This window comes from Mustelus asterias, chromosome 5 (assembly GCF_964213995.1).
Source record: "Mustelus asterias chromosome 5, sMusAst1.hap1.1, whole genome shotgun sequence".
NCBI lineage: Eukaryota > Metazoa > Chordata > Chondrichthyes > Carcharhiniformes > Triakidae > Mustelus > Mustelus asterias.
This window is the reverse complement of record NC_135805.1, coordinates 39982974-40000601: the sequence shown is the minus strand read 5'-3', so window position 1 is coordinate 40000601 and position 17628 is coordinate 39982974. Positions and strand designations below refer to the sequence as shown.

Sequence of the window (17628 nt, the reverse complement as noted above, 5' to 3'; positions counted from 1 at the left end):
ACTGGCTTCCTCGACCTTCTTCTGCACAGCAATGTGAAACACTTTAACCTTGAGGGAGATCTTGAGTCCACTAGTGCTGATCGCCAGAATGCCAGCAGGGGCTCAAGATCCGGAAGTGGCAAGTCGCGATTTTGGATCTTCCCCGCCCCTCGCCAGCGACGTCATCAGGTTCACGCCCATTTTGGGCATGAACCTGATTTACATACATTTCAATATATTTTAATATAATTGGCGCACTCTAAAGGAACCTTAGTCAGTTGTTTTTGTGCATCTTGTAGACATTATATGCTGCTACAACTGTGCATCACTGGGGGAGGATGTTGAAAGTGGTGGATGGGGTGCCCATTGAGTGGCTGCTTTGTCCTGGACTGTCGAGCTTCCTGAGTGTTGCTGGAGCCGAATTCATCCAAGCAAATGGAGGATATTCCATCACACTCCTGACTTGTGCCTTTTAGATAGTAAATAGGCTTTGGAGAATCAGGAGTTGAGTTCCTCTCTGCAAAATTCCCAGTCTCTGACCTGCTCTTGTAGCCACAGAATTTATATAACCGGTCCAGTTCCGTTTCTCCAGGATGCTGATAATGGGGGATTCAGCGATGGCAATTCTACTGAATATCCAGGTAAGATGGCCATTGCTGGAAGTTTTGTGGCACTGTGTTACTTGCTATTTATCAGCCCAACCCGAATGCTGTCCAGGTTTTGCTGCATACAGCTATGGACTGCTCTGTTATCTGCTGAGTCACAAATGATGCTGAACGTTGTGCAAAGATCAGTGAACGTCCCCTCTTCTAATGTTATGATGGAAGGAAAGTCATTGATGAAGCAGCTAGGACACTATCCTCAGGAACTCCTACAATGATGTCCAGGGACTGAGGTGATTGACCTCCAATGACCACAATCATCTTCCTTTGTGGTAGGTATGACTCCAACCAGTGGAAAGTTTTCCTCCTGATTTCCATTGACTCCAGTTTTTTTATGGCTCCTTTGATGCCACACTGGGTCAAATGTTGCTGTCAAAGGCAGTCACTCTCACCTCATCTCTTGAGTTCAACTCTTCCATCTATGTTTAACCCAAGATAGTAATGAGGTCAGCAGCAGAGTGGCCCTGGCAGAACCCGAACTGAGCGCAGTGAGCAGGTTATTGCTGAGTAAATGCCACTTGATATCACTGTTGATGGCCCTTTCCATTACATTACTGATGATCCAGAGTAGACTGATGAGGAACTAGTTTGCCAAGTTGAATTTGTCCTGCTTTTTGTAGACAGGAAATTCCAGGGCAAATTTCCACATTGCTGGGTTGACGTCAGTGCTTGTATCTGTACTGGAACAGCTTGGCTAGGCTAAGCAGGTGCCAAGTTATGGAGCCCAAGTCTTCAGTACTATTGCTGGAATGCCAAAGGGATGCAAGTAGGAAAAGTAACAAAAGGGAAAAGGTATGTGATAGGTTGGAGGGATTGAATTACAAAAGGGATAATGGTATAAAGCCAAAGGAAATGGTAATGGGATAAGTAAAGCAGTATAAGATGTGTCTATAGGAGGTGTGAATGGCAGAATGATAAACAACTGCTGCCTGAAAGCAAAAACAAAAGAAAACAAAAAGCAAAATAGAAACCTACATTGTAAAAAGATCTTCCTGTTCCTGTACCTCCTTCAAAATTGTACAGTTTATTTATATTGCCTTTCATAATTTTTCCTTCCAAAATACATCACTTCATACTTGGCTGCATTAAGTTTCACCTGCCATCTGTGTCACCATTTCATCAGTCATTCCCCTCAGATCTGCTATCGTTTTCACTGCTTATTACATTTCTAAGTTTATGTCATCCGCAGGCTCTGAAATTATGCCTTTTATACCCAAGTCCAGGTCATTAACTGATGTCGAAAAGAACAAAGGTCCTGACACCAACTCCTGGAGGAGACCGTTACTTACTGGTCAGCGAGAAACAACCATTTACTACTTGTATCTGCTTTCTGCACCATAGCTAGTTTCACATCCATGCTGCTGTTGCAATTCCAAATGTTTCTATTTTGCTTACCAGTCTATTATGCGTCTCTTTATCAAATGTCTTCAGAAAGTCCAGATACAAAGCATCACCTCTACTACCTCAAATAACCCTCTTCATTGTTTCATCAAAAAATTCAATCAAATCAGTACATTTATCTGCAAATGAATTATGTCTTCTGAGGTTTACTGTGTGGCGTATGATGCACCAAGTGAGTGAAGGCATAAGACGCTGCACAGCACTGTACATGGGCTCCAGCACTAGTGTCTAGGCCGTGCAAGCATCTGTACCAGAGGATAAGGGAAGGCCAAAATTTATCTGGATATGGGGCAAGAATCAGGGTAAGGGTTAATGGTGACTGTACCTGCCTGCCTGGTCCCAATAAGATTGAACAGGTTTATTTGGTAGCAAAAGCCACTAGCTTTCGGAGCGCTCGCTGCTCCTTTGTCAGGTGACCTGACGAAGGAACAGCGAGCGCTCCGAAAGCTAGTGGTTTTTGCTACCAAATAAACCTGTGGGACTTTAACCTGGTATTGTGAGACTTCTTGCTGCGTTTACCCCAGTCCAACGCCGGCATCTCCACATCCCAATAAGGTTCCCAGCTGCTTGCATTATGACACAAGGAATTGTATGGATAAATACGTGCACACATTTCTTCAACTGAATGTTCTCTTGACAGCGTACCTGTTTTTCAGCAGAGCCATAGTCCGCGCTTTGATTGGGCATAAAGTACATGATGTCACCCTGGTTTTTTGCCATCTCTTGAAGAGCCATGGCTGTTCGTACAGTTGAATTTCTTGCATGCACAAACACCATCACCTAGGAAGAGACAACAGAATGGTTAAATTCAACAAAAGCATGAGCTTTGTCAGGAAAATTAGAGGGTTTTTTTATAGTATCACTGTCATACTCTCATATATTGGAAAACAAGCTTGTGGGGGTGCGACTGTTTTAATTGGATGAGAGATGGAAAGACTGCAAAGGAGAACCAAGTGCTGTCACCCTCAGTGAGCACCTTCAGAGCAGCAGGACATTGTGTGGTAAAGTGACTGGAAATTTATAGTTTAGGAAATCTATAAAGACTGCAGCCATCAGAAGGGGGTTTAGCTCAGCCAAGATCTATTTGGAAAGGTTTAAAAAATACTGTTAACTGTGCAAAGGTGTTCATGTGTTGAGAGTTTTAAAATTTCCTTTATTTCAATAAATATTTCAGTTTAATACAAAATCATCGCAATTGGTCTGAGAGTTACTTCCTGATTTTCAGAAAACTTTCTCATAATACACAAAATTGTAAAACCATTCTGGCAGTTGTTTCAAGGTTCCCTTTGGGATTTGGGCAGTTTGACATTTACCATCTGCCATGCCATAACAACTATGAGAGGAAACATGTTCGCATTTACTTTGCATAATGTCAATTGACTTTCCACTCACTGATGCCACGAATGGCAAATCTAAATCTAGGTTTGTTTGTGCGATTCTTCTGGCAGAATGCATAAGTAAATCCTCAAATACTTAGTTGACCGAGACCTAGCGTCATGAACAAAAGGGTTCAGTCATCATCCATCCATTTTCGGTGTAAATCGCATGCACCAAACTGTTGCTGGTGGAATTCCCTTGGGCCTAAGATTGATTGAATTTTCATGCTAACTTCACCAAAGTAAAAAAATGTTCAAACTGGGAGTGTTTGTAACATAAACGAGGAAAAACAAGAATCCACATCCTTCTCACCCTGGTGAATAAGCAAAGCTGAACAAAGCTTCTGGAACTATTTACAACAATATGGTCATACCCAACAGAAAAATATAGCTCACTTTGAACTTTCAGATCATAAGACGATAATTAATGATCATTGCATGGTGCACAAAAACAAATTTCATGAGTAAATTTCAGATGGCAGTGATAAGATTAGATGGCAGTGATAACTGCCTTGCGACACTACAATATATGTTTAACTGAAACTTGACCAAAGATCTATCATGAGATTTTCCTTAATGTGGATTATCTTTTTGCCACAATTATAATCATGTCATATCATTACATTTGATTTGATTTATTATTGACACATGTATTAGAACACAGTGAAAAGCATTGTTTCTTGCATGCTACACAGACAAAGTATACTGTTCATAGAGAAGGAAAATGAGAGAGAGTACAGAATGTAGTGTTACAGTCATAGCTAGGGTGTGAGAAAGATCAACTTAATGTGAGGTAGGTCCATTCAGAAGTCTGATGGCAGCAGAGAAGAAGCTGTTCTTGAGTCAGTTGGTATGTGACTGCAGACTTTTGTATCTTTTTCCCGACGAAAGAAGATGGAAGAGAGAATGTCCAGGGTGCGAGGGGTCCTTAATTATGCTGGTTGCTTTTCCGGGGCAGCAGGAAGTGGAGACAGAGTCAACGGATGGGAGGCTGGTTTGCGTGATGGATTGGGCTTCATTCACGACCCTTTGTAGTTTCTTGCGGCCTTGGGCAGAGCAGGAGCCATACCAAGCTGTGATACAACCAGAAAGAATGCTTCCTATGGTGCAACTGTAAAGGTTGGAGAGTGTCGTAGCTGACATGCCAAATTTTCTTAGTCTTCTGAGAAAGTAGAGGCGTTGGTGGGCTTTCCTAACTATAGTGTCAGCATGAGGGGACCAGGACAGGTTGTTGGTGATCTGGATACCTAAAAAACTTGAAACTCTCAACCATTTCTACTTTGTCCCATTGATGTTGATGGGGCATGTTCTCCAATGCGCTTCCTGAAGTTGATGACTATCTCCTTCGTTTTGTTGACATCGAGGAAGAGATTATTGTCATCGCACCAGTTCACTAGATTCTCTATCTCATTCCTGTACTCTGTCTCATCATTGTTTGAGATCCAACCCACTACAGTGGTGTCATCAGCAAACTTGAAAATCGAATTGGAGGGGGATTTGGCCACACAGTCATAGGTGTATAAGGAGTATAGTGGGGGGCTGAGAACACAGCCTTGTTGGGCATCGGTGTTGAGGATGGTCATGGAGGAGGTACTGTTGCCTATCGTTACTGATTGTGCAGTCTGTGGGTTAGGAAGTTCAGGACAGTTGTTTAAAAAAAACACTAAACGTGTTCAAGAAATTCAAGCTGATGCTCACATTGATATATTTATATGGAATAAATAAAGTAAAATTGCCATAGTCCCAGATGACTATAGGTTGCTCTCCCTTTGAGGGGAGAGCTGACCAGTGATGATTTTAACCTGAGGATCACCACATCTCAGGCGAGGGGCAAGGTTGAGAAGGCGGGCCTTCATGAATTAACTTCAGCCGGTATGGGAATTGAACCCGCGCTGTTGGCGTTGTTCTACATCACAAACCAGTCGTCTAGCTAATGTATAGATATAAAACCAAACTGCTAAGAATAGTATTTGAATTCACATGTTCCACTCAACATTCATATTTTCAAAGTAATGGAAAACAACACATTATTTTAGTCAACCTCGAACATATGTAGTTAGATAGGATATCCATAAATGTTCTGTTAAAAAGAACTCAATTTTCTAACCTCGCCTGGTAAATTTTTTATTTAAATGTTTTAATTCATAACACATTTTGTTGATAAAATGCCTTGTTTTCAAGCTGTTATATTTTCTGAGTAGCACAGGGTGATATTTTCCAGTCCTTCCTACCAGTCTCTTTGAGGCGAGCTCCTGCGGCAAGTTCCCTGGTGCCGGGATGTATGAACCATGCAGAATGCTGTAGACTTCGGCGGGACTGGAAAACCTTTGACAGTGGAAAACACACCGCAAGGGGAGCCGGAAAATCCCAGCCACAGTTTCATCTAGCATTACAATTGAGGACTGTTAATTTTTAATGAAATAAAAGTTCCATTTTAATAAACATCGGGGGTTACAGATGGCAATATAGAAAAAATTCTAAGTATCGAATTTGCATAAAAACTGGAGTAAATCACGTTTTTTTAAGTGGGAGTTTCAAAATGAATCTCCCACACTGTGCACTGCAGAATGCAAGGGCATAAATCCCATTGAAAATCCGGGGGAGGGGTCTATTCCTGCTGTAGAGGCCAGTGGGCCACTGTGCATGCGCCGATCTGTCAACGCCAAGATCCACCCCGCAACCGGCAGCCCCGATCTCGCGATCTCCCCCACCCAATGGCCAGCCCCTATTGCTGGCCTCCCTCCCTCTCTCTGTCACTCAGCCCAAATGCAGAGTGGCAGCAGGACTCCCTACCCCCACTGATCACCCCCCTCCCAGACGCCCTGCCCCCTCATCAAGCCCCTCCCCATTGGTACTCCCCATGCCTGATGGGCATTGCCTAGATGCCCCCGGCATTGGCACTTTGACCCTTGGGCAGTGCCCAAGGCTGGCACTGCCAAGCTGGCAATACCCAGGGGTCACCCACCCCTGGTGTCCAACCCTCTGGGTGGCCTTGAATGTCCCCTCTTTTCACTCCAACGGGGTCGGGCCGCCAGCTCCCCGCAAGTGGGTAGCTATGCTAAATCCCACTGGAATGAAATACTGGAGATTTCAGTCCTGGGCCCGCTAATGACATTTAAAGTATATTAAAATTCCTGACAGTGCTGGAAATCCGGGTGCCGGAGACTTGCGGAGGCCATGGCGCCCAGCGGGAAGCCTGCGAAACGGCCTCCGCTAGAGTCTCCCGACCCGCTGCGTTACAAAAGCAGCGCAGCGGGATGGGAGAATCGCCCCCATCATTTTCTGCTGTGGCCTTTCTTGAAACAAATTTAAAGTGATGAGTGACACTATGCAGCTGCTTCTGATTTTTGGCAGGGTCTTCTGATGGAAGCCAGAACTTGCTCATACGCTAAAAATTAAACTTTTAGGAGCTTTGTGTCTTGTTGCTTTTGTTGTCATTCTTGGTATTTTTCATAGATAACTATGTTTGAGTTGTTAGATAAAGCTTAAAGGCGTTACTGCCCGCCTCCAGCCTATCTGGCGTAGAATGGGTTGAGCACACATTTCAGACAGAATGCTGGGGCGGGGCGAGGAGGGTGTTAAATTTCCCAGTTACAATGTGTACATATCTGCACACTAGAAAACACATTGTCCACTGATACATCCTTAATAGTTATATTTAGTTTCTACTTAGTTAGATCTCCAAAGGTATTGCTCAAATCAGATACGAGGATAATAAGTCTGCCTCCAAATGATAGAATTCAACTATCATCTAATATATAGTGGGTTTGCATGGAACAGGATAACCTATGTCATGCATGCCCTTTCCTACTGGGGTAAAGAATCGCCTCATGGAAAGCTGTCGGCTGAACAGCTGGTAAAAGAACACGCTAATTTAAGGCCACAAAGAAAGGCTGCAGCAAAGCAGAAGTCTGGTCTTCACCTGCACAATTGCTTTTTGCCCATACCCTTCAATTAAGGGGAGGCTAATCGTGCCAAGTAAGGTTTGCTTTCTAAAAAATAGAACTTGAGATTTAGCAGAAGGGAATTGTTTCAATCTGAAACTGAAGCTGTAATCTGAATAATCTGAAGCTCTAGATTAACAATTAAGTTTTAAAAAGACTTTGTTCTTCCTCTGGGGAGGTCCAGCAGAAATTAGTATGGGAGAAATAGGTTCTAGGAGGAAGCTGGTACTACTCTTGTATGCAATCCTTGTTAGGTTATGAAAGAAATAGGTTGTTTGAGCGCACTATACTCAGTTTTCAAGACAAGTATCTGAGCAATTGCACAAGAGGTATCCAGGTAAAAGTCCCTGAGCTGCACTGAGGCAACACAATTATTTAACAAGTCTGCCAGTTCCTTATTTTCATTTATGCTATTATTCATGTCTGTTTTTGAAGAATCAACATTACCCCCGTTGACACCTTTCCTCCTAATGTAATTGGAAGAGTCTTATTACTCTTGATATTCCTTCCAAGTTTTTTTTTGCATTCCTTCTTGTCATTTTTTGCTGTCCTTTATATTTCTCCCAGTCCTCTGGATCCCATTGTTCATTCTTAGTTTTACCTGATAATAATTTTAAATATTGTTTCCACTGACGGAATAATCAGTAACTAGAGGCCAACATTTTCAAGTCAAATGAACTAGAGGCGACATGAGAAAGGTTTTTATTTTACTCACTAAGTTGCTGTGATCTGGAACACACTGCCTGAAAGACTGAGTTCCAAAAAGTAATTGGATAAATACCTGAAAGGAAAATACTTACAGGAGGAGTTTCCTTCTTTCTCTCCCAAAGAGCACTGTGGGTGTACCTACACCATAGAGACTACAATAGTTCAAGAAAGTGGCTCACCACCACCTCCTCAAGGGCAATTAGGAGTGGGCAATAAATGCTGGACTAGCCTGCAACATCCACATCCTGTGAAAGAATAAAAAGAGAGGAAAGAATTGGCTAGTTCTATCAAAGAGCCAGCACGGGTACAATGGGCTGAATGGTTTTCTCTGCTGTGGTTTATGACTTTAAATGGCAGCAAGTTACTTGTTCTATATTTAAAAAGTGGCTCTGAGAGTGGTTAGGAACGTGGAACCCAAAGAACCATAGAATCCCTACAGTGCAGAAGGAGGCCATTCAGCACATCAAATCTGCACTGACTTTCTGAAACAGCATCTTCCACAGGCCCACCACCCCATTATTAGAGCCCAGCTCAGATGGAGTGGACATATAATATGTAAGACTGATGATAAAAATCTTAAGGCCATATTCATAATTTAAACTTGGACACCACCAAGAAGGTAAGCCAAGACTAAGGTTGAAGGATTTCTTGAAAATGAACCTCAGGAAATATGGCATGTCCACCACAGGTTGGGAGGAAAATGTACTCGAAATGTAGCTGGGGAGCAGTCTCAAATAGGGAGATTTTCTTGCAGCGATATTGATGATGCACACCATAACTTTAGCTGTCAATCACCAGTAATAACTTGCTCTATATTTTCCTGCATTTTTGATTAGAATATGCCACACCATGCATAGCAGAAGTGGCACAGCTAATAGCCAATGTTTGTCAGCTAATGGCAACCGAGATGCTCCCTGATACCCATCACAGCTCCCTCTCTGTTTACAATAACTGCATGAGGGCCAATTGAACAGGTCACAAACTGACTGGGTTTCAGCGATATCTTGCTGATGTAATTAAATGATCTCCTGGCTCCTCTCATTAAGTCACGGAATAACCATTACATTCATTAAGTTTGTAATGTTATAGATTCCTCTGTGGTTGAGAGATTTCAGAAGGAAAATTTGATGAGGCGAATGCAATTCCAGTGCACGTATACTTCTGACTACTTTGGTTGAAAATAAAATATTTCTGTGAAATTTCTTATTACAGGGGCAGAGTGGCCTGCTCCTGCTTTTTATGATATTTTGGCCATTGGTAAAATACATTAGGGCTTAATAAATTAAATGGCTATTTAAATCTTAGCTGAGCTGGTTTAATTATAGAATCATTTAATGAATGTGTAAAATCAATGCTTGGAAATGAATCAGACTCTTCCCAACAGCTCAGCAAACACACTCACATCAACTTGTAAAGAAAGACTTGCATTACACATACATACAAACATGAGGGACAAAATTCTCCCAAAAAAACTAAGCGTCATAATGGCGAGAATAATGGAGTGACTCGCGCTGTGTCTCTCAGGTGCGCACTGCACCGCACTCCTCCCGCACTCCATTATTTTTTTTTAGAGAGTTGGGAGTTTCGCTCCGGTACTGGGGGTTAGGGGCATGGTGGGAGGAGAGGGAGGAGCTTAAACACGCCAATGAGCCCGGCTCCAGAGCACTTGGGCACCATCTCACAAGGATGCCCTGATCTCAGAGTGTACTGGAAGACCCCCTCACTCTCCCCATGGACATCGGGACACCCCACCCCCCACCTCATCAGCAGCATGTTCCCCCACCACCTCGCTGACATGGCACCGGCATCAGGGCCCTCCCAATGTGTCCCCCTGCCTGATCCCCGATATGCCCCCCCAGATATGATTCACCCCTGCATGACCCCCCCCCCCCCATCATAACCATCACTCAGGCCCCACCCCCTTGGCATTGCCCAGCACATAGGCAGTGCCCAAGTGGAACGCCCAGGGCCCTGGTGGCCACAGCTGGAGTACCTGGTGGCCACAGCCAGTGTGCCTGCCCAATGGGCACTGCCTGGCCATACCCCTGACTATCAGGGGCTTCAATGGCCTCTGAGCCCCCGGGTGTGACCATCGCTCCAGATCTCCGCTAGTGGAGACCAGTAGTGATTCTTGCTGTTATCACACCACACCCGAAGGCTGGAGACCTCTGTGCGCTGGGATTCGAATGGGCAATCCATATTTAAATACTACTTTAAATATGCTAATCAGCTTCACGCCCTTTCTTGGTGCATCCAGTTCACACCATTAGAAAGGAGCCAGGAGACTTACAAACAGTTTGATGATGGGCGCAACACTGATTTTTAGGCCCGCACACTATTCTCTGGAATCGGAACAATCTGTGCTAGGTGCGGCGTGGTCAGAGAATCGCCCCAAGAGTTAGGCGCAGGTCACTCAGTCCTTCAAGCCACTTCCACCATTCAATAAGATCATGACTGATCTGATCGTAACCTCAAATTCATATTTCCACCTCCCCTGATAACGCTTAACTTCCTTGCTTGTCAAGAATCTATCTCTGCCTTAAAATTATTCAAAAACTCTGCTTTCACTGCCTTTTGAGGAAGAGAGTCCTCAAGGTTTTCAACTCACTGAAAGAAAAAAATATATGATTTGTCCTAAATGCATGACCCCTTATTTTTAAATAATTGCTCATAGCACAGCTCCTCGCAAAAGAGGAAAATCCTCTCCACATCAACACTGCCAAGACATATCAGGATGTTATGTGTTTCAATCAAGTCACCTCCTGATTTTCTGAACACCATTGTATACAATTCAAGCCTGTCCAGCCTTTCCTCACAGGACAATCCGACCATTCCAGATATTGATTTTGTAAATTTTCTTTGAATTGTTTCCCATGCATTCACATCCTTCCATAAATAAGGAAACCAACACTATACACAGTCCTCCAAAATTCACTAGATTCAGGGAAAGTTTAATTTGATTAGAAAGTAGTGAAGGTAACCCCGTCATTCAAAAAAGGGAGGGAGACAGAAAGCAGAAAATTATAAGCCGGTTAGCTTAACATCTGTCATAGGGAAAATAATAGAAGCTATTATCAAAGGTGCTATGGCAGGGTAATTGGGCAGTCAACATTTTTTTGAAAAATTAAAACTAACACATCAACTGTCTCACTAGTCATTTATTTTAAGACCCTAGGATATAGTCCATCAGGACCAGGGGACTTGTCAGCCTGCAGTTCCAACAATTTTCTCAGTACACTTGCTTGGTGAGAGTTCCTTCCTCCCTTCCATTTCCTAGTTTACTACTTCTGGGGATGTTACTTGTACTCTCTACATTGAAGACTGATGCAAAATACTGGTTCAATTCATCTGTCATCTCCTTATTTTCCATTCTTAATTCCCCTGATTCACTTTCTACAGGACCAACACTCACTTTGTGAACTGTTTTCTATAAAAACTCTTATTTTCTGTCCTTATATTTCTAGCTATCTTTTTCTCGGTACACTCTAATTTTTCCTTCCTTATCAATCTTTACGTTATTCTTTGCTCTTTGACCAATGGATGCCTCAAAGTGCTTTGCAGACAATGAAGTACTTTTTGAAGTGTAATTACTGTTGGGGACATAGCAGCCAATCTGTGCAAAGCAACTTCCCACAAACAGCAGTGTGATGATGGCCAGATAATCTGTTTTTGTCATGTGTTTGAGGGCTAAATAATGGCTAGGGCATCAGGGATGAGGTTTCTCTTTCCTTTCTTCAAAATAGTGTCTTGGCATCTTTTGTGTCCACCCAAGAGAGCAGATGGCACCTACAACAATGCAGCACAACACTGCGGTGTTAGCCTTGAATTTTGAGCTCAAATCCTGGAATGGGATTTGAAACAGGAACTGTGTGGCTCAGAGGAGAGAGTCTACTAATGGAACCACAGCTGACATTTAAGACATGCAAAGGTCTTAAATGGCCTTGGAACAATAAATCATGCACTGCCAAATCTCAAAAAGCCATTATTTTTTATTCCACGTGTGGGAAGTGCTGTGTAAACCATCTGAGAAACAGGAAAATTGTGACCTCAGCAATAACAATATACTGCAGATGCTGGAAATCTGAAATAAAATCAAAAAATGATGGAAATACTCAGCAAGTCTGACAGCATCTGTGCACAGAGAAACAGGGTTAACATTTCAATTCAAAGACTTTACATCAGAATTGTGACCTCCACTGTGGAGGAGTTATGATAATTAATTGCTGTGTATGCCAAGGCTAATGACAGGGTGGTATAAAGGTCTCAGCAAAGTATGGAGTGGCATAATAATGGCATACACTTATTCAATAATTTACTCTTTTTTTTGCACATCTCAAAAGTCCAAATTATGAAACCGTGCAAGTTTCCAGAGAAAATTGGATCTGATATAAACCACAAAAAACATATCAACTCTATTATCTATAAATTAAGGCAAATGTTAGCGCTTTTAAGAATTCAGTCACCTCTTTAATTTTCTGGGAGCATCGGTCAAGGAAATATCTTTTCAAATACATCACAGAATGGTTACAGAAATGGAGGTCGCTATTCAGCCTGCCATATTTTTGTAGGCCCTATGAAGGAGCAATTCACTTAGTGCTATTCCCGACCTTCTCCCTGAGTCTTGCACATTCTTCCTTTTTGGATATTGATCCAATTTCCTCTTGAATGCCTCAATTGAACCTGCCATCATCACACTCAGGCAATGCATTCCTAATCCTAACATCTCAATGCACTGCTATGGCTTCTTTTGACGATTACTTTAAATCTGTGCCTCTCATTCTCATGAGTGGGAATAGTTTCTCAGTTTCTTCCTATATCACACTACTGAAACTGTATAAATCATTAGTTAGGCCACAGCGTGAGGAAGTTCTGGTCACCTCATTACAGAAAGAATGCAATTGTACTATAGAGGGTACAGAGAGAATGTTGCCAGCTATGATAAAAATTGGATTGGCTGGGGATGTGCTCCTTGGAAGAGATGAGGCTGAGGGGAGATTTTATTGAGATGCACAAAATTGTGAGGGACCTGGATAGAGTGGATAGGAAGGGTCTAGTTACCTTAGCAGAAAGTTCAGTGAATATCGTAGAAGGTGCAACACCTGCCCCTTTACCTCCTCCCTGCTCACCATCCCAGGTCCTAAACACCCCTTCACATGCACCTCCTTCAATGTGGTCTATTGCATTCGCTGCTCCCAATGCGGTCTACTCTACATCGGAGACATCAAATGCAGACTGGGTGGCCGCTTTGCTGAAGACCGTCAATCCGGACTGAGTTCAACATTGAGTGAACTGTCCCCTCCACCTCTTTGCTGGTCCCGCAGATGTCAGTGCGATTTCCTGTTGAATCCATCCCATGCCACCGGGAAATGTGCAGAGGGGGTGCACCATCAGCAGGACCAGAAGATCCCCCGATGTGAAAAGCTGGAAGATTGCATCCAGTATCTCTGACATTCATTACGTTATTACTCCTGAAACTTCCAAATTCCCAATCACTCATTAATTGCTCGAAAGTATTTCATCTACAAAATGATTATTTATAACTAGAAGTAGCTCTTTAATTTGTGATTTTGCTATTACACTAAGTTTACCTGTTACTTTCATCTCCATTTGTGCAGCAGTGCAAATAGGGAGGACTAGAATATTTCTCTCTTTCACCAGTGCTTTCTGAACATTGATTCCTTTGGATTATAATTCAAATGTTTCCTTGGAGATTTTTTCAAAAATAATGGCTGCAATGTTCAATAATGAATTTGCAGTCATCCTTAGAGTAACATCAATTGCAGGAAAAAAATCAGCAGTGCTTTAAACTACAATCTATACTTAGCACTTAAACTACAATTAAGACAATTTTGTGGGACATATCAATAGCAATAACTTCAGTCCACAGCAATTAAAAGGGTAAAATCATTCATTCAATTGTGCTATTACAGAGTTACATTGCTGCAGATTGACTTTCATTTAATTGTGTGGATACTGTGATTTTATTGTGCATTGCATGTCTTGTTTCTTCCTCTAAAACTAAATCTGTACTGGAATTGGAACCACCATTCCACACTATTTTGCAACAAATTGGGTCAAATCTTATAGAATTAATGGTGAATTCGAAAGAGTAAGAGATATGCCACAAATTGCAAATTTCCCGAACCTGCTGATCGATTTAGTCTGCTCCATTTGCCTCCTGAAAACATATTGTGTCATTAGCATTCCTATTCTAAGATTGTTAGATTCACAGAATAATTATTCATTAAATTTACTGCAGGAATTTAGGGCAGTGGTAAAGAGTGCCTTTTAACATGATAATTGTTAATGCAATGTCAATCAACCTCTTCCCTGAAAGGGAACAATTTAAACTGTTCAATCTCTTTCCTGCAGATAATAAATTCTTCTTGGAGACTCAAAAAAAATTCAACTTTTTTCTCTCACTTTTCTTTTCTATACTTTTCCCTCCATTAATCACATTTTTCTTTCTCTCCATTTATTTATGTATTCGATTTCATACAATTGTAGAGTGGTTATAGGAGGTTATTCGGCTGGGCGTGCATATGCTGGTTTCTCCTCAAAAGCAATTTAACTAATCCCACGAGTGCCCTTTCCCTTTGGCCCTCCAAATGTTTTCCCTTTAGGTGTTTAATCAATTCCCTTTCAAAGGCTATGACTGAATCTGCCTCCTCCACCCTTTCAGGGAGTATATTCCAGATTGGAACCACTCATAGGCTGGAATTTCACACCCTGCTCACCACAGGAATCGGAGCGGGCGAAGGGCAGACAACGAAAAGATCCGTTGACCTCAGGCGGGATTTTACAGTTTCGGGATGAGCGAGGACCTAAAATCCCACCTGTTGTGTAAGACTGTTTTTCCTTATGATGTCTTTAGTTCTTTTGTCGATCACCTTAAATCTGTATCCTTGAATTGTCGATCCTTCTACTCATGGCATCATTTCCGCTGCATTGATCCTGTTTAGGCCCCTCATGATTTTAAACACCCCTACAAAATGAAACTCCAGTTTATCCTCCTCTGACTATCCGGTTTCTCTCCCCATCTTTAAAACCTCATTGGTTAAGGAGATACATCACAGGCACCTTCATTCACGAAAGTTCCCAATGGCCCATCGCCCTCAGTATGTCCTTATTATTGTGCAATGCACAGTGTTATAATCCCAGGGGTTGACACACAGATTTTGTAACGTTTTGTTTAAAGTAGACAGAGTTTGAGATCTTAAGTAATTATCAAGAGAAATAAGTCATAAGATTCCATCCATGGTTTTGAACAAACAAGATAAATCAGGTCAACATGAGGTACATGTGAACTAACAGGCAAACTGTTGTCAAACACACCACACTGCACAATAAATGGCAGATGCGATCATACAGATCCCATGGATTTCTCAGCAACCCACACAGACATCAGTGTCCACTGTGAGATGCACAATCTCATTAAAATTCTGTCTCCGTCATAAGGGATATGCAGTTTTCACTTTTAAAAGTCTAAACTCTGGACTCACTCCAAAAGACTTGGACTGCCTCCATTACTGCTCACCTCCTAATGGTTTAGTCTTTTTTCATGAGACTCCTTTCACTGGCTTCCCAAGGCTGCACTCCAGCAACAATTGCTGGCATCATTTACAAACATATAAACATACGAATTAAGAGCAGGAGTAGGTCACTCGGCCCCATGAGCCTGCTCCACCATTCAATAGGATCATGGCAGATCTGATTTCAGGGCCATGATTTTCTGGTCCCGTTTGCTGTGGGCAAAAATCCTGTTATGGCCACTAACTCTCATGAGAACACCATAATGGGTTGTGGCAGTGAGATCTTCCCCATCGGCAATGTAATTAGGTTCAGGTCCACCGAGGATATGATCCTGATTACCATCAATTTGAATACATTCAAATATTCTTAAATGGCTCAAAGCTGTTGCTTCCGGGGTCATCAGATATTCCCTCCCCCGGCCAGCATGACATCTTGCCGGCAGGAATCACTACTGGTTGCAAAAACAGAAACCAGTCATGAAGACCACGCCATGGGCTCGGAGGTGAGGCCGGGTTGGTACTGCCGGGGCGGGGCCTCTAAGGAATCCCACTAGGGTTAGAAGTTCCCATTAATTGGTGGAGGGGGGATGTCAATGATGGGGATTGTGCCTGCATTTTGGGGGGGGTTGGGGGGCGTGACTGATGCCCCTATGGTGAGGTGGAGGTCAGGTCACCCTAATGCCTACATGGTTTGAGGGGGGTTGGGGTGGTGATGACCGAAACATTGAATAGTGGGGAGATTGCCCTTCTGTCTTCAAGGGTTGGGGGTGTTCCCCTTGTCTGTTGGGATTCCCGATGGAGTGGGGGCTTTACTTTCCGACTTTGAGGGTGCGCCCTGATCTCTGTGGCGCTGATCAGGCCCCGCCCCACCAGAATGACAGTCAAAACAACGCCCCCTGTCTTTTTTTTGAAAAAGTGTCAGAAGATCTAGAGTGGAAACCTAGCACTGTTTCTGTGTTTCTTGGTTAACTCAGTTGGCTGGATGACTGGTTTGTGATGCGGAGCAACGCCAACAGTGCAGGTTCAATTCCCGTACCGGCTGAGGTTATTTATGAAGGCCCACCTTCTCAGCTTTGCCCCTCACCTGAGATGTGGTGATCCTCAGGTTAAATCACCACCAGTCAGCCCTCCCCCTCAAAAGGGAGAGCAGCCTATGGTCATCTGGTACTATGACGACATTAGTGTCTTGTTCTATTTTGCTGCTGTTTTCTTCAATATTAACTGTATCCCTAATTAGGTATCATCGACAGATTTTGAAATTATACTTGTGACTTCCAATTTTAAATCATTAGGGTAAATAACTACAATTAATGATGTAGTCTAAATGGCCTGTTTTTATGCTCTAAAATTCTATTTGCTTTAAAGCTGCTTCAAATCCTTATTGTCATATGGCCAGTTATTTCAAGGAAATGTTTGTCTAATGAATACCTGATCAGTGAGTATAATGAACAGTGAGATATAATACAAATCAGTATTTTACATGGAAAACAAGTCATCAACGTGAGCATAATTCGCAAGGGGCAGCACGGTGGCTATCACTGCTGCCTCACAGCGCTAGAGACCCGGGTTCAATTCCCAGCTTGGGTCACTGTCTGTGTGGAGTTTGCATGTTCTCCTCGTGTCTGCGTGGGTTTCCTCCAGGTTCTCTGGTTTCTTCCCACAGTCCAAAGACGTGCTGGTTAGGTGAATTGGTCATGCTTAATTCTCTCTGTGTATCCGAACAAGTGCCGGGGTGTGGTGACTAGGGGATTTTCACAGTAATTTCATTGCAGTAAGACTATTTGTGACACTAATAAATAAACTTTAAAACTTATTGATAATGAAAAACAAAGCGCAAGTGCCAAAAATCTGAAACAAAACAGAATATTCTGTTTTGTTCATAGTGTTTCCAACCTGTCGGTTTGTTTCAACAATTGTGTTTCTCTTTAATTTTGACGAGTCAAGGTGTGAACTACTTAGCTGCACCGACCAATACTTTCAAACACATTTAATTCATTAGAATCCACAGTATTCTTCCAGCTGCTAT

The 17628-nt window shown here is 42.6% G+C and overlaps 1 protein-coding gene across 1 annotated transcript in view; it reads right to left on the bottom strand.

The window, feature by feature from the left end:
* Window positions 1–17628, bottom strand: part of ascc3 (activating signal cointegrator 1 complex subunit 3) — a 562510-nt gene that overhangs the window by 333553 nt on the left and 211329 nt on the right. Inside the window, exon 14 of the mRNA XM_078212424.1 lies at window positions 2688–2822. Coding sequence (XP_078068550.1) covers window positions 2688–2822 — 135 coding nt within the window. The remainder of the gene's footprint in view (window positions 1–2687; window positions 2823–17628) is intronic.